At 36.5% G+C, this 27,011-nt stretch overlaps 1 protein-coding gene across 1 annotated transcript in view; it reads left to right on the top strand.

The window, feature by feature from the left end:
* Positions 1-27,011, top strand: part of LOC120534315 (G/T mismatch-specific thymine DNA glycosylase-like) — a 40,586-nt gene that overhangs the window by 3,206 nt on the left and 10,369 nt on the right. The window contains exons 3-9 of the mRNA XM_039761811.1: positions 12,027-12,259; positions 16,612-16,835; positions 19,217-19,286; positions 21,705-21,840; positions 22,309-22,391; positions 24,321-24,415; positions 24,658-24,829. Coding sequence (XP_039617745.1) covers positions 12,027-12,259; positions 16,612-16,835; positions 19,217-19,286; positions 21,705-21,840; positions 22,309-22,391; positions 24,321-24,415; positions 24,658-24,829 — 1,013 coding nt within the window. The remainder of the gene's footprint in view (positions 1-12,026; positions 12,260-16,611; positions 16,836-19,216; positions 19,287-21,704; positions 21,841-22,308; positions 22,392-24,320; positions 24,416-24,657; positions 24,830-27,011) is intronic.

Raw genomic sequence — 27,011 nt, forward strand, 5'->3', positions numbered from 1 at the left:
GTGAAGTAAAAAACATACACACAGCACACTTTTTTATCTCTTTTTCTGTGTGATTGAGCCCTACAATGGTTCATACTGTCCACCATGTCTTGCCTTACACATAGTGCTGCTGTGATAATCGCTTGTCTCCCTGTAATTCTAAACTGGCTCAGCACATACAAGATTAAATGTATACTTGTAACTTTTGTTCAGTTCTTTTCTTTTGATTGCATGCTATGGACATGTTTTTTTATTTTTGGTTGTGGGAGTAGAGAGAGAATGGAATTATCTTCTATATAATGCAATGAAGCATACCTGTTTTATTTTAGGTAAACATTTATTTTTACATCAGTAAAGTATTGCATTAGGTTGTACTTTATTTTAAAAAGTAATCTGACTACGCAACATGAGTTAATGCATTACCCCAAAAGTGGTCATTATTTTTTTTAGTGTTAATAGCATTTAAAACCAAAAGGTGCCTTTAAGATGCAATCAGGGGTGAGTTTTCTGAAAATGATGAATATTAAAAGTAACTAAACCACTTTAATAAGACCAAAAGTAATTTATGATATACTTTTTCCCTAGATTTTCCAAAACACTTATTAATCGGCTATATTATGACCGAGTATACAGTAAAATAGTACTTTAACCCAGAACATGAAGTAATAAAAATAAACTGATTGATAAACAGTTGATTGACAATACTTTTATTATACTCCAATGTATGCATGTTTAATTATTAATAGTATCAACAATGTTTACTTAACAATTTGTTTATAAAATATAATTATGGAAGTGTTGTTTAGTATTTCATTAGGAAAATGCTACCATCTCGAGTTTAAATCTTAAAAGTTCACAGAAGGGCCATGATGTAAAGTTAATGTGCTGCATATGGTGACCATTGTCTGTTGGTGCTGTAAAAGGTAGGTAGTTTAGGTTCCTTTAACAGATCAAGTAAAATTGAGATCAAGTAAAAAATTGTTATTAGACAACAGGATTTTGCTTTGCTTGTGTTTTTGGTTGCATCCACTTCTGTCATATTGACTAGAGGAAACTGTGTGCCAGTTGGATGTAGCCTTTTCAGCAATGAATTTTGCTACTTTACATTGACAAGATTTTAGTGAGTTGTCCCTAGATGTATATTCTTCTTCTGTATACCTGTTGTTCATGTTGTAAGTCATTTCCTTTTTCAACTCTGTGTTCTTTATCTGTTGTTTATGGCTGACCAGTGGTTGAAGATGAGATGGGAGCTTCTTTTTGAATGTTTTAAATGTGCCAAGGTCATTTAAAGTTACTTGGTAGGGACACAAGTGACACATTTGCAGTATTCCTGCCTTTTTTTAAATGTTTAATGAAGGAGGAAATTCCTGCTTTGCTTTTTGGGCAAAAAATAGGTGTTTATTATTGCCAGTTTTATTCTGTATGCTTTTAAATTACAATGATGTGACCAATCAGTCAGTGAGTGGCAGGATAGCTTGCTTTTAATACAGCACTATATAGAGCTACAAATAAAAAATGGAGATGTTACATTTATCCTTGTATTATATGCCTTCCCAATATTTGGTTGTCCATCCAACCATCCAGTTTCTTACCGATGTCTCCAGTTCAGGGTTGTTGGGAGTCTGTATTTCCAAGCTACATTATGTCAAGATGAGAACCAATTTTGGGTCAGGATGCCAACTTCACACACACACAGCTGCACATCATCATCTTGATAAATAGATAGATAGATAGATACTTTATTAATCCCAAGGGGAAATTCACATACTCCAGCAGCAGCATACTGATAAAGAACAATATTAAATTAAAGAGTGATAAAAATGCAAGTATAACAGACAGACAATAATTTTGTATAATAACATTTACCCCGCCCGGGTGGAATTGAAGAGTCGCATAGTGTGGGGGAGGAATGATCTCCTCAGTCTGTCAGTGGAGCAGGAGAGCGACAGGAAGCTGCTCCTCTGTCTGGAGATGATCCTGTTCGATGGATGCAGTGGATTTTCCATTATTGACAGGAGCCTTCTCCGTGCCCATCGCTCTGCCACGGATGTCAAACTGTCCTGCTCCATGTCTACAATAGAGCCTGCCTTCCTCACCAGTTGGTCCAGGTGTGAAGCATCCCTCTTCTTTATGCTGCCTCCCCAGCACACCACCGCATAGAAGAGGGTGCTCGCCACAACTGTCTGGTAGAACATCTGCAGCATCTTATTGCAGATGTTGAAGGACACCAGCCTTCTAAGGAAGTATAGTCAGCTCTGTCCTTTCTTACACAGAGCATCAGTATTGGCAGTCCAGTCCAATTTACCATCCAGGTGTTCTCCCAGGTATTTATAGGTCTGCACCCTCTGCACACAGTCACCTCTGATGATCACGGGGTCCATGAGGGGCCTGGGCATCCTAAAATCCACCACCAGCTCCTTGATTTTGCTGGTGTTCAGTTGTTGGTGGTTTAAGTCGCACCATTTAACAAAGTCCTTGATTAGTTTCCTATACTCCTCCTCCTGCCCACTCCTGATGCAGCCCATGATAGCAGAGTCGTCTGCAAATTTTTGCATGTGACAGGACTCCGAGTTGTATTGGAAGTCCAATGTATATAGGCTGAACAGGACCGGAGAAAGTACAGCCCCCTGTGGGGCTCCTGTGTTGCTGACCACAATATCAGACCTGCAGTTCCCGAGACGCACATACTGAGGTCTGTCTTTAAGATAGTCCATGATCCATGCTACCAGGTATGAATCTACTCCCATCTCTGTCGGCTTGTCCCTAAGGAGCAGAGGTTGGATGGTGTTGAAGGCGCTAGAGAAGTCCAGAAACATAATTCTTACAGCACCACTGCCTCTGTACAAGTGTTAGAGGGATTGATGTAGCATATAGATGATGGCATCCTCTGCTCCCACCTTTTCCTAGTATGCGAACTGCAGACGGTCGAGGGCGTGGTGGACCTGTGGCCTCAGCTGGTGAAGCAACAGCTGTTCCATGGTCTTCATCACATGTGACGTCGGAGCAACAGGCCGGAAGTTGTTTAGCTCACTACGACATGATACTTTTGGGACTGGGGTGATGGAAGATGTTTTCCAAAGCCTCGGGACTCTCCCCTGTTCCAGGCTCAGGTTGAAGATGCGCTGTAGAGGACTCCCCAGCTCCAAAGCACAGGCCTTCAGCAGTCGTGGCGATACTCCATCTGGACCCACTGCTTTGCTGGCACAAAGTCTCCTCTGCTGTCTGCTTATCTGGGCTGCTTATATAATACGCTACCGTGGCTGTTTGTTTGTCTGTGCAGGATTTCAAATCACCTGTAGCTCGCAAACCGTTTCACCTATTGGCTTGAAATTTGGTACACATATACTATATGATGTCTACTATCCACTTTTGGGGTGATAATTTTATTACTCTTTTCATTTTTATTTTATTTTATTGTAGAATCAACTCTCGGCAGCACGCAGCAGGGCGGCCGTGTGGCGCATGCGTATGGGTGCCATTCTCATTCCCTACCACCTTCGCTAATCATTCTTGAGGCAGATTGAAGATGTAAGTGCCAGCTTAAATAAAGAATTAAAGAAAACGTACTAAGTAATTGCAACACAAAAACTACAAACCGGATTCCAAAAAAGTCGGGACACTAAACAAATCGTGAATAAAAACTGAATGCAATGATGTGGAGATGGCAAATGTCAATATTTTATTTGTAATAGAACGTAGATGACAGATCAAACGTTTAATCCGAGTAAATGTATCATTTTAAAGGAAAAATATGTTGATTCAAAATTTCACAGTGTCAACAAATCCCAAAAAAGTTGGGACAAGTAGCAATAAGAGGCTGGAAAAAGTAAATTTGAGCATAACCAAGAGCTGGAAGACCAATAAACACTAATTAGGTCAATTGGCAACATGATTGGGTATAAAAAGAGCTTCTCAGAGTGGCAGTGTCTCTCAGAAACCAAGATGGGTAGAGGATCACCAATTCCCACAATTGCACAGAAAGATAGTGGAGCAATATCAGAAAGGTGTTACCCAGCGAAAAATTGCAAAGACTTTGCATCTATCATCATCAACTGTGCATAACATCATCCGAAGATTCAGAGAATCTGGAACAATCTCTGTGCATAAGGGTCAAGGCCGTAAAACCATACTGGATGCCCGTGATCTCCGGGCCCTTAAACGACACTGCACCACAAACAGGAATGCTACTGTAGAGGAAATCACAGAATGGGCTCAGGAATACTTCCAGAAACCATTGTCAGTGAACACAATCCACCGTGCCATCCGCCGTTGCCAGCTGAAACTCTACAGTGCAAAGAAGAAGCCATTTCTAAGCAAGATCCACAAGCTCAGGCGTTGTCACTGGGCCAGGGATCATTTAAAATGGAGTGTGGCATAATGGAAGACTGTTCTGTGGTCAGACGAGTCATGATTCGAAGTTCTTTTTGGAAATCTGGGACACCATGTCATCCGGACCAAAGAGGACAAGGACAACCCAAGTTGTTATCAATGCTCAGTTCAGATATGATGCATCTCTGATGGTATGGGGTTGCATGAGTGCGTGTGGCATGGGCAGCTTGCATGTCTGGAAAGGCACCATCAATGCAGAAAAATATATTCAGGTTCTAGAACAACATATGCTCCCATCCAGACGTCATCTCTTTCAGGGAAGACCCTGCATTTTTCAAGAAGATAATGCCAGACCACATTCTGCATCAATCACAACATCATGGCTGCGTAGGAGAAGGATCCGGGTACTGAAATGGCCAGTCTGCAGTCCAGATCTTTCACCTATAGAGAACATTTGGCGCATCATAAAGAGGAAGGTGCGACAAAGAAGGCCCAAGACGATTGAACAGTTAGAGGCCTGTATTAGACAAGAATGGGAGAGCATTCCTATTTCTAAACTTGAGAAACTGGTCTCCTCGGTCCCCAGACGTCTGTTGAGTGTTGTAAGAAGAAGGGGAGATGCCACACAGTGGTGAAAATGGCCTTGTCCCAACTTTTTTGGGATTCATAAAATTCTGAATCAACATATTTTTCCCTTAAAATGATACATTTTCTCAGTTTAAACTTTTGTTCCGTGATTTATGTTCTATTCTGAATAAAATATTAGAAGTTGGCACCTCCACATCATTGCATTCAGTTTTTATTCACGATTTGTGTAGTGTCCCAACTTTTTTGGAATCCGGTTTGTAACTTAGTCAGTTTTAACGCAATAAGATGCCGACAAAAGAAGAGAAGCAGCAGGCCGCTAGGGTGGAGAAAAGAAGCGCATCAACCTCTGAGCAAACAAATGCTAGACAGAGAAAGAGTCTGAAAACTATGAATGCTCAAGTCAAGTGTGTTCACTGCACGTTATCGTGCAGTATGCCGTTACTAGTTCTAAAATATTTTTTGTAGTTAGTGTGTTAAAACTTTTCATTAATATTTCAAAATACAAAATTTCTCCAGTCATATGTTAAAGGAAGCATGTGATCTTATGGATCCACAAATAGATAAACTCCTGAAATAGCATTCTTAATTCCTGAAAACATAAAGTTAATTTTTCATTAGTTTTTTGAAAGCATAATAACATTTGTTAGTATAACAACTAAAATATGAGTAAACTAAATAAATGTATATCTGAAAGACACTGCAACAAATATAATGCTGTCTCCAGTTACAAATAAATTCTGCACTTACATTCAGTCCACTTCATTGACTTATTCTGCATTAACACATGGGTCATGAACTTAGATGAGTGAGGGCAAATGAGGACACACACACAGTCAGTAGGTAGGACTAAAGTGCTGCACCTTCCGCATGCTGAACCACCTGAATTTGGACCCAAGTGCAGTATGTGACACCTCAGCACCACACTGGAACAGTGTCAGGTTTTTTTTATGGTAGCTGGAGTGTCAATCCAGTTGGAGGAGCTTGTAGGGCTCAATGCAGATTAATGTCATACCCAGGATGAAGTAATTACAGGTGACCTTTCTTAAGGACCCAACTGAGTAGAATCACTTTTCACTGTTTATGGGAATTTGAACCTTCCGATTGTTGGCGCATATCCCTAGCCTTAGAGTCACCAGTCTGCCCAATCATTAAATACATAATAAATGATCCATTTAAACAGGTACTCTTTCATTTAAGTTAAGTCAATCAATAAATAAATCAATGAATAAGACCAGAGAAAAAACATGCAGTCATTGGGTTCTTTCTATTGTTCTTCCTGAGCCCAGTGCATCGTCCAATATCCAACTCCATAGCTCACTGTACTCAGGTCTTGCAACCAGGGTAAACAAGCAGCCTCCGTTGGTTGATTCTCCAACCCAGACCCTCCATATACCTTATTAGCCTTTTTGTGCCTGCTTGATCCCAAGGAGCTGTTCTGTTTCTAGGCACTAGAAGGAGCGGGGAATGATCCACCCTTGGTGCGTCGATTGCTTGCTCATCTACAAGGCCATCAACCTCCTTCTTCCTATCACTGCGCTGGCTTGAACTCCTTAATTCTACCTTCTTTCTCCTTTCTCTCTCTCAATATCAGACTGCTCTTTTATCTCCCTTTTGGCATGGCATCTCAGTTGACCTGTGGAAAGTAAATGAGGTAACTAGAACCAATCACAGACACTCCCATGCTAGCATGATCAGCCCCAATAACCCAACTAAACATCCCAGGGCCACTTGAGAACACATACCCTCAGAGCCTGAGTTGCAGAGTTTTTATTTATTTATCTAAAGATGTGTATTGCCACGGACCTCTCTCATTGCAAATAAGATTTTGAAATCCTATTTTATTCAGTTGACAAGTTTGATTTCATAAAGGAAGTCTTAAAGTTGGGGCATACCTAAAAAGGAGGGTACATTTAAGTATCATGTATCACATTTGAAATTTGAATTAATTGGACTTGTTCATAAAAAGTACTATTCATTAGTGTTTACCAGCTCATCTATACTACTAAAAGGCAAAGCCCTCACTCACTGACTGACTGACTCACTCACTCCAAATTCCCGTGTAGGCAGAAGGCTGAAATTTGGCAGGCTCATTCCTTACAGCTTACTTACAAAATTTAAGCAGGTTTCATTTCGAAATTCTATGCGTAACGGTCATAACTGAATCCTACTTACGTACATATACAGTGGGTACGGAAAGTATTCAGACCCCCTTCAATTTTTCACTCTTTGTTATATTGCAGCCATTTGCTAAAATCATTTAAATTAATTTTTTTCCTCATTAATGTACACACAGCACCCCCATATTGACAGACAAAAAAAAATTCTGAAATTGTTGCAGATTTATTAAAAAAGAAAAACTGAAATATCACATGGTCCTAAGTATTCAGACCCTTTGCTGTGACACTCATATATTTAACTCAGGTGCTTTCCATTTCTTCTGATCATCCTTGAGATCACCTTCATTTGAGTCCAGCTGTGTTTGATTATACTGATTGGACTTGATTAGGAAAGCCACACACCTGTCTATATAAGACCTTACAGCTCACAATGCATGTCAGAGCAAATGAGAATCATGAGGTCAAAGAAACTGCCTGAAGAGCTCAGAGACAGAATTGTGGCAAGGCACAGATCTGGCCAAGGTTACAAAAAAATTTCTGCTGCACATAAGGTTCCCAAGAGCACAGTGGCCTCCATAATCCTTAAATGGAAGATGTTTGGGACGACCAGAACCCTTCCTAGAGCTGGCCGTCCGGCCAAGCTGAGCTACCGGGGGAGAAGAGCCTTGGTGAGAGAGGTAAAGAAGAACCCAAAGATCACTTTGGCTGAGCTCCAGAGATGCAGTCAGGAGATGGGAGAAAGTTGTAGAAAGTCAACCATCACTGCAGCCCTCCACCAGTCAGGGCTTTATGTCAGAGTGGCCTGTCGGAAGCCTCTCCTCAGTGCAAGACACATGACAGCCCGCATGGAGTTTGCTAAAAGACACCTGAAGGACTCTGAGATGGTGAGAAATAAGATTCTCTGGTCTGATGAGACCAAGATATAACTTTTTGGCCTTAATTCTAAGCGGTATGTGTGGAGACAACCAGGCACTGCTCATCACTTGTCCAATACAGTCCCCACAGTGAAACATGGCAGTGGCAGCATCATGCTGTGGGGGTGTTTTTCAGCTGCAGGGACAGGACGACTGGTTGTAATCGAGGGAAAGATGAATGTGGCCAAGTACAGGGATATCCTGGACAAAAACGTTCTCCAGAGTGCTAAGGACCTCGGACTGGGCCGAAGGTTTACCTTCCAACAAGACAATAACCGAAGACGAGCTGTTTACCCTCTGAAGATGAACAAGCTTTTGTAGACATATCAATAGGAAAGCAAGGTGTAAAGCTTAAGTTTAAATTAAGTTCATAGATTTGCTGCAGCTAAATATTCGCAGGCAAATCCACAACTTAATACTGGGAATGCCTGTTAAACATCTTCGATTTGGGTAGTGAACACTTTGATGAATAAAACCTGTTATTTTTTACAACAGTTGACAAACACGGAATGTAACTTGAACACAACATATCCTCCAAATACAAACCTGATTGAAAGAAATAATGATAATCAAAGCCTTGATGACAGCAACACTCATAACAGTCACAAAACAATTACATTGACAATCATGTTACGTTATTTTTAAAATGTTTCCTTTTCTTTTTCATAACTTCTTTAACACACTACTTCTCCGCTGCGAAGTATGGGTATTTTGCTAATGTCAACATAAATACCACAAATGCAAATGTAAACAAACCTGTAATTTCTCTAACAAACTTGGTATGAGAAAAGTATTGCTTCAAAAGAGTGCATAAATTAAATCATTCTGAATTTTTTAATATGCAGTAATTAATGGACAAAGGTTTAATTTTTGATGTTTTCTTTTTAGTTTTAATTGTAAGCAGTATTCATTTTTCAGTCACTGGAGAGCAAATGTCAGTGAATAAATCTGAATGTATTTAGTTTGTAGTTTCAGGTATCTATGATGATTTTTTTTATTTGTTGTTAAAAGGGGGGAGATCCTCCTCTCTGTCACACATAAAATTCAAGCCCAGTCCAAGTCAAGCAAAATGACACCTTTTATTGACTAACTGAAAAGATTACAATATGCAAGCTTTCAAGGCAACTCGGGCCCGTTCTTCAAGCAAGATGAAGAAGAGGCCTGAGTTGTCTCGAAAGCTTGCATATTGTAATCTTTTTAGTTAGCCAATTAAAGGTGTCATTTTGCTTGACTTTTCACTATATTCATAATGGCTAACATGGTACAATACCCTATTATTAAAGCCCTGTCCAATAAAAAGATTCTCCTCGCATCCCTTTTGTTTGATATATTTTTCAGCCTCATCCTTCTTATACAGTATTATTTATGTTAAGATAGCATATGGAAAAATGTTTATGTTTCAGAGATGGATCTCTTTTCCCAAATTCTTGCTGAGTTTTTATATAATTAACCAGTAGTAACCAAAAAGTCTATTTTTCTCCATATTATTTCCATGAAGCAAGAGTAGTTCAGATGAAAATTAAGTAACATCTGAACCTGGAATCTGGTGTTTTTCCATTCTGCTTATGCAGCCGGTAATTTATTGTTTCTGTCTCTAAACCCATTTTGACATGTCAGTGTACAGTATTTCATTGTTTCATGCCGGGAATATAACTATGAGAGGAGGGGAACTTTGTCTTCAGCTTGTGGAATTTGTTTGGTTGGCATGGTACTATTTTTACTTTCTGCCGCCGGTGGTTATTCACAAACTCAGAGGAAGGGTACAGAGAGAACCACAGAGGCCTTGGGTTCTCACTGTTGGCTTGGACCTAGAAGCTCACTCAGATCTTCACCGATTTGGGTGTTTGCTGTCATTGATTAAAGGTCTGCCAAAGACACTGTGATGTTGCCAATGGAAAGTGAACAATTGACATTTTGTCTGTCGGTTTTGAGTGTAATGATACACCTGATCTCTGGATTCTGCCTGATATGTTCAGTAAGGAATTTTGTACATCAGGAAAAAGAGTAAAGTTTAGAGACTGTGGCCTTTTGTGATTCCAGAGCAAAATGAGGATTTTTCATGTTGTTCACCAGCACCATGCTAAAGAGCTGATAAATGAAAAACATTTCTCCTGTTTTAAACCTGTTAGGATTGTGCTCATGAACTTGTTAGACACATGATTAGTGGGTTTATCTTAGTCAAATCTGACGAGAGCTGCATGAATTGAGCTACCTTTAATGTTCTTTTAAGTTCAGTTTATTTTACTGTGTGCAAATGCAGAGTGTTGAGAGATGATTTCAGGTAAAATTCAAGTACAGGCATTACTAATAAGTACATAAAGACACAAAGTCGATGTGCAAGTCAACCGCTTCACAGTAGAGCAGTAGTACCACATGGCTGAGGTTAACGTACCTGCTCCTTTCCTGTCCTTGTGGTGTCATTTCACTGCTCTATGGGGAATGTGATTGGAATGTAGTTTCATAAAGATAGATGTGTTGCACTTTGTAACCTTCTCTCAGTTATATTTTTTGGAATGAAAGTATATGGTGTTAGATTTCTCCTCCAAGTGCCTTCTTGCCTTCAGTGAATCCCTTCGTTTCACGTCCCACATCCAAGCCACATCGGTGGATATTTGTAGGGACTGCAGTTCAATTTTGAGGCCACCTGAATTTGCTTGCTTGTAACATGCATTTTGTCTGAAAGGCACCTTGGACAAGTAATGGTACAAGGGTAACCTTTAATCCATCTGTACAGTCTCAAAACAAATAGTGTAGTTTAAGAATGCAGGACACTGGAGCCTTTCCTGGCAGGTTTTGAGATAAGGCAGCAGCAAACCCATGATCAAGGAACAGAAAATCACAGAGACAACTCATGCACATAATCACACTCGCCTAACTGTCAAAAAGACATCCATTTTTTTTATATGTCATTTGTAAGGTTTTGAAATACAGTATCTCTTTATACTGTTTCTAAGGCTTGATGGTCAGTCTTCAATCATTTAAATTTTAAATACAGGTTGATTATCCCTAATCCAAAATGCCTGGGACCAAAAGATTTTTGATCATTTTCAAATTTTGGAATATTTTCATATACATAATGAGATATCTGGGGTTACACCCTTGTTCAAATAGGGAATTCATCCAAACTAGCTAAATGATAACTTTCACATATAGTAATATCACCGAGCCATTATTATAATGTGTGTTGATGTGACAAACATATTAAATCTCAATAGTGATGAATAAGATGTTTATACTCAATTTTAGTTCCTCTTAAAGAGGTTTAATGCTGCACATTTGTCCTAAAGAGCCAAAATGTTTATACGTAACTTTTCACGAAAGATTGTTTTATAAATCTGGTGTTGAATGGGGAATTTTCCACTTTTGTCATGCTATGGTGTTTTGTTTTTCTTTCTTTTTTTTTTTTTAAACATTTTTTGCGTGTCACTTTTAAGCTGCAGGAGTCATAATTTTACCCTCCCCGCCTCCCTAATTTTTGAAATTGTTGTGCAGCATCTGCCCATCACATTCATACAGCAGTTAAAAAAAAAAACAAAACAAAACATAGGTGCTATTATGTCGTCACTCAAAGTTTTGGATTTTGGATTTCTGGATTAGGGCTACTCCTCTTGCATTAGAAAATGGATGAAATAACCTTTTATGTGTCTAACATGTTTTTTGGATGGATGTATTTTTTAATGATGCCCTATTCCAGATTTACTGTTTCGCAGACAACCTACATATAATGTTATAGTCCTTTACTAATATATTCTGTTCTATTCTTTGCTTTTTTTAATTAAAAAAATCATCCTTTTAGTATCTTGCTGCCTTAAATTTAAACTTCAAAGCCACACAAGTACAATTCCTTTACCCATTATCTAATTTACTTTTATTTTAAAATCAGAAGTGCCTGAACAGACTGCTCAAATTACTTTTATCAGATTGTGCTGTGCATATACACTTTTTATCTATCTTATTTTCAGTAATTACATACTTTGACACATACGCTGCTACATATTTATTGGCTTTGGTAGAGAGGAAAAGAAATAGCTTTTTAAAGGATCATTATTGTTTTCTTTTTCGTAAGTTATGTTTGATGTTTTGTCTTGTTTCCAAACAGGTTCCAATCAACTCAACAGTTTCAAGCACTGCAGGCTGCTCAGTACCACCAGATGTCTAATGTTTCCCCTTTGATGGACCACTTTAAAGAAGAGCCCGAGATGACAGAACTTCAGGTTCATCCAGAGCATTTTGCAGTACAACCGGAACATCTAGAGATTCACCAGGAGAACCTTATGGTTCACCAGGAGCCTCCTATAATTCAACAGGAACCTATGGTGCTTCCCAGCCAGGGTAACTTTTACCTTTGTACTATTGATGAAGATTGTTTTTTTTTTTTTTTTTCTAGAACATAGTTTCCTCATTTGATATGAGTAATCAAAACATTAGTTTCACTTCCAGCATTAAACGTTTTTTGCAATAAATGAAGAAAATAGAAATGTTTGTTACTTAAAACTTTAGTGCACAGAAAATTATAGCTTTATTGAGTGTTAGTTCCTACCTGTATTCTGTGGTGGTGGAATTGGCTCTGGCCACCTGACACTTTGAATTTGAATTAATCATGTCTGAGAGTGTTGTGTTTTTTTTTTTAAAACTTTAAATACTTAATGGAGCTGATCTACTGTAGGTGAATTATATCATGCATTAAGAGTGATATCTCTGTTGTTGCTGTTATTAGTGTAGAGTTCTGATATGTAAATGGTGGCAAGAAAAAACATTAAACATTGTAAACTTGGCACAATATTTTCCGGACTCATTTATTTAATGGGCCAAAAGTTAATCATATTTATATTAATTTTGGTAAACCCCAATTTGCTTTCCGCTCACCTTCACGGAATTCTGGAAGTGTTTAAATTTTTACCCTATGGAGACATGTTCATTCCCAGAATGTTTTTTAAAAGTCCATTAGCAGCAACTCATACCATACAGGCAGTATGACCTAAATGATAAGATTATTAGATTTAAGCTCACAAGGTTGATGTTTAAATGAAGCACTGGGATAGCTTTATAAACTTATAGAATGCCTATGAATGAGTACCTTCGTGTCTTACAAAAGAATGCATCTGAATATGTGGCTCCTGTGTGCTGTGTCTATGTTCATTTCTGTTGCTGTATTGGAAGTGAAAGTTGTGTTTGTGTTTCTGCCTTAAAGTTGGCTTGATTTAAAGTGGACTTTTGTTGGACGCCTTCAAAGATGTATCTTGTTTCTTCTCCTATTCTTGACTTGTATTATCAGAATTTTAAGGTATAGCCTAGAGTTAGACTGCATTTTGCTGATAATGTTTTCTTCTTGGCGTCATTAGACTCTCATCACCAGCTTAAATTGGAGTGGTCCGTAAAAGAAATCTTTCTGTAACACTTTCGTATCTTGGTCTGTTGGAATGACAAAATCTTTTAACAGTAGAATCCCTGAAATCTGCAAAAATATCCATAGTGCTGGGCTGTCTTAATTTTTCTTGCACCTCCTCATCATTGTGTGAAGTACACGCAATAGCTCTTTTGTTTTGCAAATGTGTCAGTCAGCTACAGGCAAGCAGTCTGCTTTCCCATCCACCACTGAGGCAACTAAAGTTAGACACAAACTTCTCAAAGCTGAAGTTTGTTTAACTGGGATTGAGGTGTCAAGAGTTGTATAGGAAAAAAATATATATTGTTATTTGAAATACATACATTTCATGTGTGTTCCATGTCTACAATAATCTGTGTAAATGTAGGATGAGTGAGCACATAACTCAAACAGAAAATGTTTTCAAATGTTATAGTAATCACAGAAAAATATTAATGTGAAGTGTATAATATGTGAATACTGAAGTCCAAATATCAAGGAAACACTTTCACAAAAGGTATAAAAAAACAAGTGTGCTTTTTCTTTTTCTTCAGTTTTCTTCTGGAATAATTGTTCAATTTACATTATGCGGTCTTCTTCTTCTTTCGGCTGCTCCAGTTAGGAGTTGCCACAGCGGATCATCTTCTTCCATATCATTCTGTCCTCTGCATCTTGTTCTGTTACACCCATCACCTGCATGTCCTCTCTCACCACATCCATAAACCTTCGCTTAGGCCTTCCTCTTTTCCTCTTCCCTGGCAGCTCTATTCTTAGCATCCTTCTCCCAATATACCCAGCATCTCCCCTCTGCATATGTCCAAACCAACACAATCTCGCCTCTCTGACTTTGTCTCCCAACCGTCCAACTTGATCTGACCCTCTAATGTACTCATTTCTAATCCTATCCATCCTTGCCATACCTAGTGCAAATCGTAGTATATTTAACTCTGCTACCTCCAGCTTTGTCTCCTGCTTTCTGGTCAGTGCCACCGTGTCCAACCCATTTAACATGGCTGGTCTCACTACCGTCCTGTAGACCTTCCCTTTCACTCTTGCTAATACCCGTCTGTCACAAATTACTCCTGACACTCTTCTCCGCCACTGTGAATTTTTTTTCCGTTTTTTTTTTTTTTATAAAATGCAATACAAGTTTAAGTAAATGCCGGGTGACTTTTTTCACCTCTGAGGTGTTCCCAGACATAATTTCTCACATAAACACACATACACCCATAAAAAACACATTTTCATTTATCTTTAGTGACGAATATCTCACTAACACTTCATCTCATGGCGACATGCTTGAGCTTGTTTTATTTAGCAGAACCTGTTGTTTTTGATATATAATGTATCTATGGGTGATATTGGAGCTTCATTATGCAAGTCAGGGTGGTAGCTTTTGTTTAGCCACAGCTGTACTGGGTGTTGTTGGAAATGTCATAGTCATGTGTAGCTGTCCAATGGTGTGAAGTTTTAGATGGTATGACCCACTGAGCAAATGTCACCATTGCTAGAAACGCCAGATGGTAGGTACCAGTCACTTCTGCAATGTCATTGCATTAGGTCGAATTACTTTGCACTGCTTCACTACACAGACATGGGCAAGGTGCCATTTTGATTTGGAGCTGTAAGTACGTCACTTGTATATTTTTTGCTGCTGTTTTGTGGAATTATTGCACGAACATATGAAAATCAGACAAACAATGTGATGTTTTTTCCGTTTTTTGGCCTGTGTCGGCCATTTGCTCGGTCGAAGCAACAGTTGAAGGCATCGTTTGAAATATACTGGCTGAGAACTTTCGATTGATGCATAACACTTGGGTATTCCTTTTTCAGAATAATTACTAGGCTGGTTTTAATTTTTGTTGGTTATGATGTATGACACATATATATGATTTCATGCCAGATGAAAAGTCAGCTGTACATGCCCTAACTGTTTGATCACTATGAATGTTTAGTAGACACCCATGGTTTTCAAGCGAGGTATTGTTTGTGTCGGTGTGTGGTGTAGTTCGCCTGTATGATGCGGCCAGAAGTGTTCTATTTTTTTTAACCCTTTTAAGGACATTTTATTTATTTTAGTATTTTATGGTCACTGAACAATAATCCAACAGCATTTTATTTTGTTAATAAAAAATTAACAGTTAACACCTGTCGTCTATAATTTAATTATACTAATACACTTTATTATAGGGCATTAAGTTTCAATGCACCTGGTTATGCAGGAGCTTAGAGTTAATTTTTTTTAAAGGGATAAAGAAAATAAAATCAGCTGATCAAGTAACATGAAAATTAGTGATATGTATCTGCCATAAAAATCTGATTGGAACAACCCTAATTTAGACTGTCCAACCTTACTGTTTAAGAGCATGTGCTTGGCTAGGATTTGTGTGTTATTAATTATATGTAAATGGAACCTGTGTAATTAGAATAATCCTGCAAAGCTATTGTTTAACAAAGAAACTTTAGTATAACAGCCAGCTGCTACAAGAGAATAGACTTTTACTCTTGTGTGGCAATTTTAAGATATCTTAGACAAATAAAATCTTTTATATGCATATTGCTGGAGTCTGAAGAACCTTTGTGAGTGAAAGCAATGCTGAACCAGGGATCAAGGATTTTACTTTAGAGGTCCTTATTCAGTTGCGATTACAGTTTATACCTCCAAATTTGAGATCATGGCCCTGTCCCTGGAAAAGAGAAGTTTGCTGTCTGCAAATGTAGCTACCAAAGCTGGAGAAGGTGTTTTACCTCAAGTGTAAAGATGACCGTGAGATCAAAAACTAAGAGGCTCAGTATTGCCAGTCTTGTAAATAATGTACTGGACTGTGATTAACTAAAGTGCCATTAAGCTTCTTGGACAAACCTTTTGATTTATCGGTACATTTAGCAACCCCAAACATGCTCATCCTCAGTTATGGCTGTGAGCTCTGATTAGTGACAGGAAGACTGAGATCACAAGAACAAAAAGCTAAAAAGAGAGAGTGTATCCAAGCTTACTACATTTGGCAAAGTAACTGGCTCAGCGATATGGGGGGAACACAGTGCCGTAGCATTGCTTCTTTGGAGCCAGTTACAAATTCCTTGGCCTTTACTGAGGATGTCTCAGTTCACAAGGGAAGGAAACACAACTGTGTCCCGGACTTTACTGAAAAGAACATAAAAATATTAGTCTACTAAGAGGGAGGGCAAGGTTATCTAAATCATGCAATAAAGATTAAAGGCCGATCAATGTTTAGGCAGATGTATGTCCTGAAGAAAATTAGTGGTGAACTTTTGACAATTATCTCATATTATCGGGATCATGTGTTTTTAATTTAAGGTCCAGTAAAGGGAAAGCGAGGAAGACCACCAAGCAAGGAGCCGAAGAAGCCTGGTCAAAAAAAAGCAAAAACAGCGGAGGGGTCAGGAGGTAAGCAGGAGAAGATCTCTGACGCCTTCAAGAAGGTGAAGAGGAAAGTGGACCGATTCAATGGGGTGTCAGAAGCTGAGCTCATGACAAAAACCTTGCCAGATATTCTCACATTTAATTTGGACATAGTAATTGTAAGTTTGTTTTTGATTGTTTAATGCTGTGTTTAACTGTTATTATTAACCTAACCACAGTGGTAATGCATAAAGCCTCATTTTATAGTATTGTATTTGTAGCAGTAAAATGGCTGTAACTTTTAATTGTTGTCAAATGTCTAATTGAAACAAAATGAAATTATGCACTTGTTGGCATTGCCATGTTTATATATTATTACTAAAATATAGTATTTCTGCCTTTTTTTTTTTTAAAGTATTTTCAACTCCTCAATAGTATTAAAACATAGCTCATCAAGTTAATTGTTCTACTTGTTGCTGCATTATATTCGAAATAAGAAAAATATTTGAACAGAGCTGTGAAAGGAATAAGGATTTAAGAATGTTAAGAGTTGGTGATCAAATGTATTTTCAGTATAGATCAAACTATAGTACACTTTTTATTTATCCAGTTTTGGATTTAAAGGCAGCTGTTATTTATTCATTAAATTTTGGGTGACAAGTTTTAAGTGAATGTTTACATTTTTAGATGTTTGCATACTTAAAATTACTAACATATTGTAACCCAGCCACATAGTTGTAAACTCATCCATAAGATACCATCTCAACCTCAGACAAATTGTAGCAATTCTGTACTACTTCCCATGTGTTTTAATTCGTTTTAAACTTACCTTAGTTCCTATTTGTCTTTTGTATTTAAACACACCCATTGCATTTATCTTTTTTGTACTCAAGTGTAAACATTTCTAAAGTAAAGCTGAACTAACTTCATAATTGTGATTTATTGACTGCCCTCAGTACTCTGCAGTAAGCACAAGATTTCCAATACTTTTTGAATATTTTCTTAATAGCTTAATGTATAACAGGTGCTGTCTCTTTGTGAATTTTACATTTTTTAGTGATACTTATGTAACAACTGAATTTCCATGAAAAATATGTTCTGAATTAATTAGCTCTGAGAGCAGTGTTAATAGCTTCTTTCTTGTATCATAATGGTTAACCGATTCTAGAAGAATGATTTTTGTTTTAAGTGGTCGTTTATTAACATAAGGTAACATAACTGATGTTGAATACAGTACTAAAGGGATACCCAACCCAGAAATATTTTTTATGTGTTAATTACTCCGCCGTAATTAACATTTAAAATGGTGGTTTGTAGAGTAAAAAGAAAAAATGGTTATGAAAAACAACATCACATTTGTGTTGCATAAACCATGGATCAAGTCATCCAGTTGAGCTTTGAATTGTAGACCAATACCACCTCCCGCTAACTTCATTTTTCAAGAGTCCTTCCTCTCTTTAATTCAAAAGATTTTCTCATGTGAACATGTTTCTTGCTCTGTATTATGCGACACAAGTAACATGAAATTTTTACTTGGATGGTTTTATGTTGTATGCTGTCCAGAATAAGACATAGACGTGCATTGTATCAGAAAGTTTCTGCTACTGTTCTCCAGGAAATATGTGATTTAAAAAAATTCTCGTCCATTACTACAAATACAGTGTAACATCTTAAAAAATGTTTCAGCACTCGCCTTGTTAAAAAAAAAAAAAAAAATCACAATTAATAGATAGTAAAAATTATTGATGCCTTGCTTTCTATGTTAAGAATGAACTTTCCACTCACTGAAATTTGCAGTCGACTCTTCAGTAGTCAAGTAATTTTTTTTTTTTTGTGTATCTAAACTATCTGGTTCAAGCACAACTATTTGTGGTACTTGAACGAGCTACAATAAGTGTTACATTTTTAAATTTGTTAGCAGGCATGTGCTGTTTTTTTTTTTTAAAAAGAAAAAAAAACTTTGTTGATTAACATAAAGAAGATAGGAGGATCCCTTAATTTTTTAATTTGTAAGTTTATTTGTAGTTTTCGTTTTCTTTTTTTTTTATAAATTAAAGGAAATACCTCAATGAAAAGTCTCAGAAAAAGTGCCTGTAGTTCTCATTTATGCATGACTTAAATTTTTCTATAACTAAAGTGTGGAATTTAGGAAACTATGAAAAATATATTTTGAATCAGTTATGTAATGTCGTTTGTTTCTGTTTTTTTGTAATCACAATAGTTCTAGTTACTTGGTATGAATTCGGTTATATTTGTTTTTTTCTTTTCCCCCCATAACTTATAAGTAGGACAATACAAAATTCACAGAGGAATTTTCATACTAAATAAATCTAGTGTCTCCTGATTGACATTGACTGAAATAACTTAAAAAAACATCATAAATAAAATTGGATGTTTATTAGTAGAAGCAAGTTATTAGGCTAATATGCAGGTTTTGTATATATATTTGAGATTTTAAAATTTAAAATTCAGTAGAGGTCAAATTATAGCACACAGCAGAATAATTAGAGTATTATGTTAAGAATATATTATTTAAGTCAGATTTTTTTTTTCCTTTTAGATTGGAATTAATCCAGGGTTGATGGCAGCTTACAAGGGGCATCATTATCCTGGGCCAGGAAATCATTTTTGTAAGTATGGCTAGAGAGCTTTTTTACCAGAATTGTATCTTTGGCGACAGATACATATGTCTGTTATATTGTTTGTTAATATTATACCACAGTGCAGTTTTTAATGATTGTAAAGATTTTTTTATAAAGTGAATATGTTTTTCAGTTTAATCTTGTCTAATTTGGCAACTTTAACTATCATCCCTTGCATGATTCACAAAAATGTTTGTTAATTGATAAAATGCCAAGGTCTCTTGAACAAAGGATATCATTGTTAAGAAATGCATTGAAGAAGCATCTGTCTCAGCTGTGGGTGTTTACTCAGACCAGTGGCGTTGTGGAGGATAGAGTATGCAAGGCATACATGGAAAAAGTCTGCTATGTTAAAAAGACACCCTTAAAGCCAGAGGTTCATCTGCTAACTAAAGAGTCATTTTCCATTAGCATGACTGGTTAAGGTGGTTGGTTGTATTATTGCAAAGCAAATTAAGTTACATTCATGTATTAAAATTGGCTATATAAATAAACATTGTTTTTTGTTGTACTCTCCACTCTAAATCCAGCAGTTCTGAATGAGGACATGCAACCAAGAGGGACTTTGCCCAAGTACATTTCTCACCAGGGACAACAGGCTAGCAAGCCATATAAGTCCAGTTTTCTGTAAATGCATCATTATAATGAAACCACCTATGCAATATGTAGGAAAAATGGTTGTGGAGTAGTTGTAAACTTGTCTAGTGCAAAGGAAATTTCAAATATTGTTTTCTGTACTACTTTATTCTGAGATGTTTGTATGTGTGGTGGTGGTAGGTGCTGACCTAAGGATTCTGCCCTGTAGAACTGCACCAGTCCTCTGTGTTGGCTTGCCACCTGCAAGGCAATGCTGAGTGATTGCTTACAATGTTAGTTGAGTGCCAGACAACATAAGCTGCAAGCAATTAAAGTTCACTATCATTGTTGAGTTGTAGTTGGTAATAAGTTAGCAATACTTAATTTTCCTGATATATTTCCTAGAAAATATGTCTTAATTTTTAAGAAGAAAAAAATAAGAACTGAAACTTGTTACAGTTTTATTTCATTTTGGCAGATTAAGCCTTAGATACTAGATTTTATTCTTGTAAGTTAAACACTAAAGTTTTTTTTTACTGATTAATATTTTGATACTTTTATGTACATTTGATCTGTTATTCATCAGAATGAGTTATGTAAACGTAAGTTTTGTGTATTACTGTGGCAGATCAGTATTTTTCAGTTCTAATTGATTGTTCTCTTCTGAGCTTAACCTAAATATTACTAAATGAGAAGGATCTGTGTTGCATGAAATAAATTTGGTTTTAGTGTAAAACTAAGGTTACATTTTAAAAAAATGTACATATGGCGTCATTTAAATGAGAGTTGTTTTGTGATTAGACTTTTCCAATCTGTTTTAAAAACTAGAATGAACAGATATAATCTATGAATACAACAAACATTTTCATCTTTCCTCTGTGATATTTTATTAACCAATTCAGCAGTTTTATTAAATAAGACCAGCTGACAATGAACAAGAAGGTCACTGTGCACTGATTCCATTCCAAATGAGCAAGCAGCCTGTTCCTGGACACTCCACAAGTATACAAAACTGCAGGAAAATGTTAAGGACTGGTAAAAAATCATAGTGGTGTAATGTCAGGTCCATCTTGTGTAATGTCATATCCATTATAATGTTCATTTCTGTGCTGTGATGATTCTCAAAATTGCAATGATGACAGTCACCACAGTGAAACAAAGAAGAGACAAATGTTCAGTAACATTTAGTCAAAATGTTTTTAGAGTGCATTATAGATCGCCTAATCAGCATCTATGACAATGATACACTATACTAAAAAAATGTGCCTTTAGGCCTGATTTAAATGTTGACACTAAAGAGGAATCTCTAGCATGTGTAGGTAGTTAATTCCAAATTTTCATGAACCTATACATAGACTCCTAGAATAGGATTATGGATCCTAATTATTTAAAACAAAAAATGTATATTGTGCCGTGCCAGCATGGATTCTGGCTGTATACAGCTACATGTTCTGTTTATTTGTAATCCTTACATAAGTACATTTTTGTATATACGCAATACTGTTTTTTATGTGTTAGTATCCAAAATACTGTTTTGTGGTAGCACAGTAGTTCTACAGCCTGACAACTGCAGGGATCTGGATTCAGTTTCTAGTTTAGTCACTGTATGTGTGGAGTTTAAATGTTCTCCCCATGTTTGTGACAGCTAGTGGCCAGCTTTCATAGCAGTGTATAACTGAAAAGAAGAAAATTACAGTAGAACGGAATGTTTTGTATTTCTTTTTACAAGCTACTTAATGACTTAAATTGCATTAGTTTGAAAAGGGTTGTAGGAATTGTTGCAGCAGCTTTATGTACTTGGTCATCTGTATCTGTTTTACTCTTCTGAAGGGAAGTGCCTTTTTCTGTCTGGCCTCAGTGATGCCCAGTTAAATCATCTAGATGATCAGTCTTTGCCTGAAAAGTATGGAATTGGCTTCACCAATATGGTGGAAAGGACAACTCCTGGAAGCAAAGATCTTTCCAGGTACTGAAGTATACTGTACATTTTCAAAAAATATTTTAAGTAAAAATAAATGTAGGAACAAAAATAAATATTTATTCAGATTTGAATTCATTTTCATGTTTATGATATTCTCTCAATCAGGACAATAATTTTGAAACTTTTTATTTTGCTCTGTGTGACACAACAGGATGTTGTTTTTTTCCAAGTCACAAGCCTTGGGTTGAAGTCCCTACCCAGATGTTCGATTTGTGGAGTGTGCATGTTTTTTTGATGTCTTCATAAGTTTTATACCAGTAACTCCAGTTTTGATCCTACAACCATAAGACTAAATTTGCTGCATGAATTAGGATACGTATGTATATGTGAGAGAATGCCATGCAGTGGACTGGTACTCTGTCCATAGTTAGTCTCTATCTGGCCCTGAGACTCCCAGGACCTCATGATTACAGACTTAAGTATGGCTGACATTTAACATGTAATTTTTTACAGCAAGGAGTTCCGAGAAGGAGGCAGAATTCTTGTTGAGAAGCTAAAGAAGTATAAGCCACTTGTAGCAGCATTCAATGGGAAATGTAAGTTTTCTGCTCTTCTGAAAAAATATAGAGTAATTAGGGGAACTTTACATGTTTGTTTTCATATAAAGAATTCTATTGCACATAAAATGGTTTATTATTTATTTTTATATGAGAAAGCTGTTTTGTTTGTTCATTTTACAAAATCCAGAATTGAACTTTAGGAATACCAGTACATTGTAACCCAAGTAATGAAAATGTACTTGCTTTATTAAATAGAATAGCAAGCTTCAACTATGTTAACACAATTACAAAGGTTTCCCTAGTAATTATTCATGTTTAAATGCTAATTGATAAACGCTGAACTAAGTGTTTATCATTAGGAGGCTGTAGTAATGGCCATTGAAAAAGGTGATTTGCTGTCATTTCAATCAGTAGTAGCTATTTTCAATATTAGTATTGTCTTGGCTATATTCTTAAATCAAACTGTAGGTACCTTTTTATATCAAAAATGTGAAATTCTCTGGGTGATTATAAGCCATTGAAAACTAGTGTATAAGCATCTGCCGGATTATATCATTTGTGGTCTGTAAATATTTTTTTCTTGAATGCAAAGGCTAATGGTTCAATGGGAATTTTAGAAGAGAAGCTATAACCATTTTAGTGTTAAGCCAAGGAAAGTGAATTCACACCTTATAAACTTTACCTGCTCTGTCAGGGTCTATGAATTACATCACAATGATAACATGCATTATTGGATAAGGTTTTTCTTTGACTAACATATGTACTTCTTAAAGACAAAAATATAGGTACTGCTTGGAGTGTTTGGTTCAGTGGTTATGTTCGCCCAACTGTGCTTACGATTTTTAAGGAAACTGGCACCCAGGTGCTTTGATTTAACAGAGAGTCGATCTATAGATCATGTGTTCTTTGTTAGCCTTGTCCTAAGCAATACAAAATTAAGCATTCCTTACATGCTTTGGTAGACAGAGACCTGCTTTTTTAAAATTTTCTAAAATCCTGCCCTGTCAGCATTATGCTTAGTCTTCAGTAATTGCTACCTATACCTTTCCTGGAGTGGAAGGTTGATTATATTACAGTGACACTTTGACATAAATCGTTTCCTGTACACAGCAAGTCTGGCTCTACCCTCCTGTATTACCATATCTCCAAAGATGTGGTCAGTCACTTTGCTTTGGCAACTAGCTTGTAAACTTGAGTGTAATTTTTCGCAGCCCACTGTGAAATGTTCAGTAATCTATACTGGCAGAGAAAGCTTACTGCCCAGACTTCCTGGCTAGCAAAGCTCCAACTAGAAAGCTTGCAGCTGTCACTTGTAAGCCTGTGTTCCACTTAAGGCCAAACATATTTTATACAGTAGTGTTTTAAGCTGTTTTTTTATTGTTCTGGAATGTACAGTATGTTGTGCTAACTATTTGTTTGCCAGAATGGCACTCCTCTAGTATATTATTTTATGTTTCTTTACTTTACCAGAGCAACATCATGTGAGACACTGGTGTCATCAACAATAGTAGTAATAAACACACTTAATACTTTACATTTCAAGTAACAAATACAGCTAAATACAGGTTGCTTACCTGTTACCTGTTTAACCTACAAGTGATGATTTGATTAAGAAAATACAAACTATAGGAAACTAAAACCTGAAGAAGATGAACCTCTGAGGGGGCCCATACTCTCCAATAGTTCAAAAAAAATTTTTGTTGTTAAATGTCAGTGTTCGTCTTTAACACACCGATTAGGATACACACGCTTTATTAGTGCTTCACCTCTATTATGTTCTTAATTATAATGTGGAGCTTATTTGTCTCTATTAGTGGTTAAAAATAATTTATTTAAATTGTCAAAATACATACATATGGTAGCTCTACTTCTTTGTTTGTTTTTTGTAATCTACTCAAGTGTTCTACTTTATAAACTATGATATTTAATAGATAAAGGAACTTTTTAAATCTTCTCTTCTTCAAGGCATTTATGAAATTTTCAGCAAAGAGATATTTGGATTTAAGATTAAGAACTTTGAGTTTGGAATACAGCCTCACAAGATTCCTGAAACAGAAACGGTAAGGTTTAATCTTTTTTAAAACTTCTACCTAGTTTCTGATATTTTTAATAACCATAGTTATCTACATTTCTAGTAATTTATTAAAAGATTTTTGCAGCATTACTGACAGACCAACTGTGTGGTTTTATATGTGGTTATATGTATACTAATAATAGAATTGTCAGTTAGGTTGTTGTACAGTAGCTGATTTCCAACACCAGCTGTCTGTTTTTAACCACACCTGCTTCTCCCTTTTGATAGGTTTGTTATGTGATGCCCTCTTCAAGTGCTCGGTGTGCCCAGTTTCCCCGTGCTCAAGACAAAGTTCACTACTATATTAAGTTAAAAGAGCTGAGAGACCAATTGAAAGGTGTTATTATCCATAAGGAAGTACAGGAGACAGACTACAGTTTTAACCTTGAGTTGGCGAAAGGTAAAAAGATAATACATTTAAAAAAAAAAAACTTATCATGAACTGCCAAGTATAAGCTGGGCAGTCCTTGTCGGAGAGGGATGTTGATGCTTTTGATTTTAGTCCAATGTGTGTCTTAATTAAAAAAAAAATCTTCTGGTTAATGCAATACATCGTTTAACTCTTTCAAGGCAGGTGTCAGCAAAAGTGAACATCAAAGGTAGAAGGCTGAATATGTTTCTAAATGTTGGCAGAAGTCTTCTGCAATGGTTTGGTTGGTTTAATGCATTAGATAGCAGCAAAGACTACAAAGTAAACTCTGGCTCAAATACCTCAGGCGTCTATTCTCCTTACAGCTATACAAGACAAACTGTGTAGTTTGTAGCAACAAGGAAATAAAAGTGCCTCACCAGTGCAACACATATTGCAAATAGTGTGATTTACCAGTGAATGCCATTTTTTGCTGTGAGCAGTAAAATATGGTTTAAAATTATTATGAGTATGATGTATAAAGTGTTCATACATTTTAAGACATTCGTTAATTGTATGATTTGGAAATATGAGAAGAAAAAGCGAGTTTGTCTGAAAAAATTCAGCCCTGAAAAAAATTACTTTTTTTAAAATTATTTTTATTGTTATTTTCTTGTCTGCTTCAGTTTTACAAAATTGTTTTGCAGACTGCATTATAACTTCCACGGTATCCCAATTATTGTTATTTCGGTCAAAAATATTGTATAAATATGTTAATCAAAGATATGTCAAAAATTAACCTGTACATGAATACTGTGTTAGTTCCCAGTTTATTTGTAGTTCGTTGTTAATTGCATGTTTGAAGTAAAATATGTAAAATTGTCAAAAATCAAGGGAGTTAAAATAACAAAACTAAAACATTCCCCTTTAAAGTCATAATACCATCATCCTTGTCTTTCTGAATACCAATAAGAAGTAAATGTCGCAATATAAATAGATTCTAAAATATCACACAGCTAGGGTGAACCATCTGTTTAAGCAAGAAATTCATGTAACAAGGTCCTACACATCAAATTGTTGGCACGGTGATGCAGTGGCAGGGCTGCAGTGTTACACTAAGGCGACCAGGGTTCATGTCCTGGGTTCTCCCTGCATGCAGTTTGTATGTTCTCTCTGTGTCTGCATGGGTTTCCTCCAGGTATTCTGGTGGATTAGTGAAGATAAATTGTTCCTGGTGTGTATGCGCGTGCACATGTGCCTGTGTGTTCCCGTTTTATGGGCTGGTACCCTTTTCAGGTGATTGTTTCTGTATTGTTCCCAGTGCATGCTGGAATAGGCTCCAGCCCCCTGCTACCCTGTTTAGGATGACGTGTGCTTAGAAAATAGTATGTTATTCTATGATATGGTCGTTGTTTCAATTTAAAAAAAATCTGTTGGAGTGAAATCATGCAGGAACAGGTTTGGTCATTCTTTGTGATAGCTATACCTAATTCTTTTTAAGTTTATCTAATTTAGAGTTAAAATAAATGTAACTAAATCCACAGCATTTTTACACATTATTTGGTTATTTTTTCCTTCTACCATCTGTTGTCAGAGATTGGGGAAAAAAATCTGAAATGGCAAATCCGACACTTCGGTTTCTTGAAGTAACTGCTTTTTGTAAATTGACTTCTTCCACATGGTGCATTTATTCAATGGTCTATTTCTTAATATGAGTAGTAGCTAAAAGGAAGTGTCAGTTTTGAATATGCAGATCACTTTCCCAAGTTTGTGTTTTTTTTTTTTTTGGTCAATTGTAGATATCACATTCTTCGAAAATAACAAAGTTTTAATTAAAATAATTCTGTGGTTGTTTGCATTTATTAAAATATTATAGGCAATCTATGCAACAATATCAATTTCAAAAAACAAAGTTATTTGAAGGCTGATTTTAAACTTCATGTGCTTAACTCTGTAAGCTTCATTCTTTTGGACCCTCTGGGTCCTCACTGCATCATTAAAGTAAAGTGTTTTCCTGTTACACTGCTGTATTGTATACCCCAATATCACGATGCACTGTGGCCAAATTGCTGCATCACAGCAACAACTGCACCCCCGGCTTCCTGAATATCCTGATTCAGTTGCATGCAATTTGATGGACAGACTATAATTTACTAAATGATAAGGATGTTTCACCTTTCATTTTGACTCCACATTCGACTTTCAGATTTATTTTTTTTTTGTGAAATTTTTT

Source organism: Polypterus senegalus, chromosome 8 (genome assembly GCF_016835505.1).
Source record: "Polypterus senegalus isolate Bchr_013 chromosome 8, ASM1683550v1, whole genome shotgun sequence".
In the NCBI taxonomy this organism is placed as follows: domain Eukaryota; kingdom Metazoa; phylum Chordata; class Cladistia; order Polypteriformes; family Polypteridae; genus Polypterus; species Polypterus senegalus.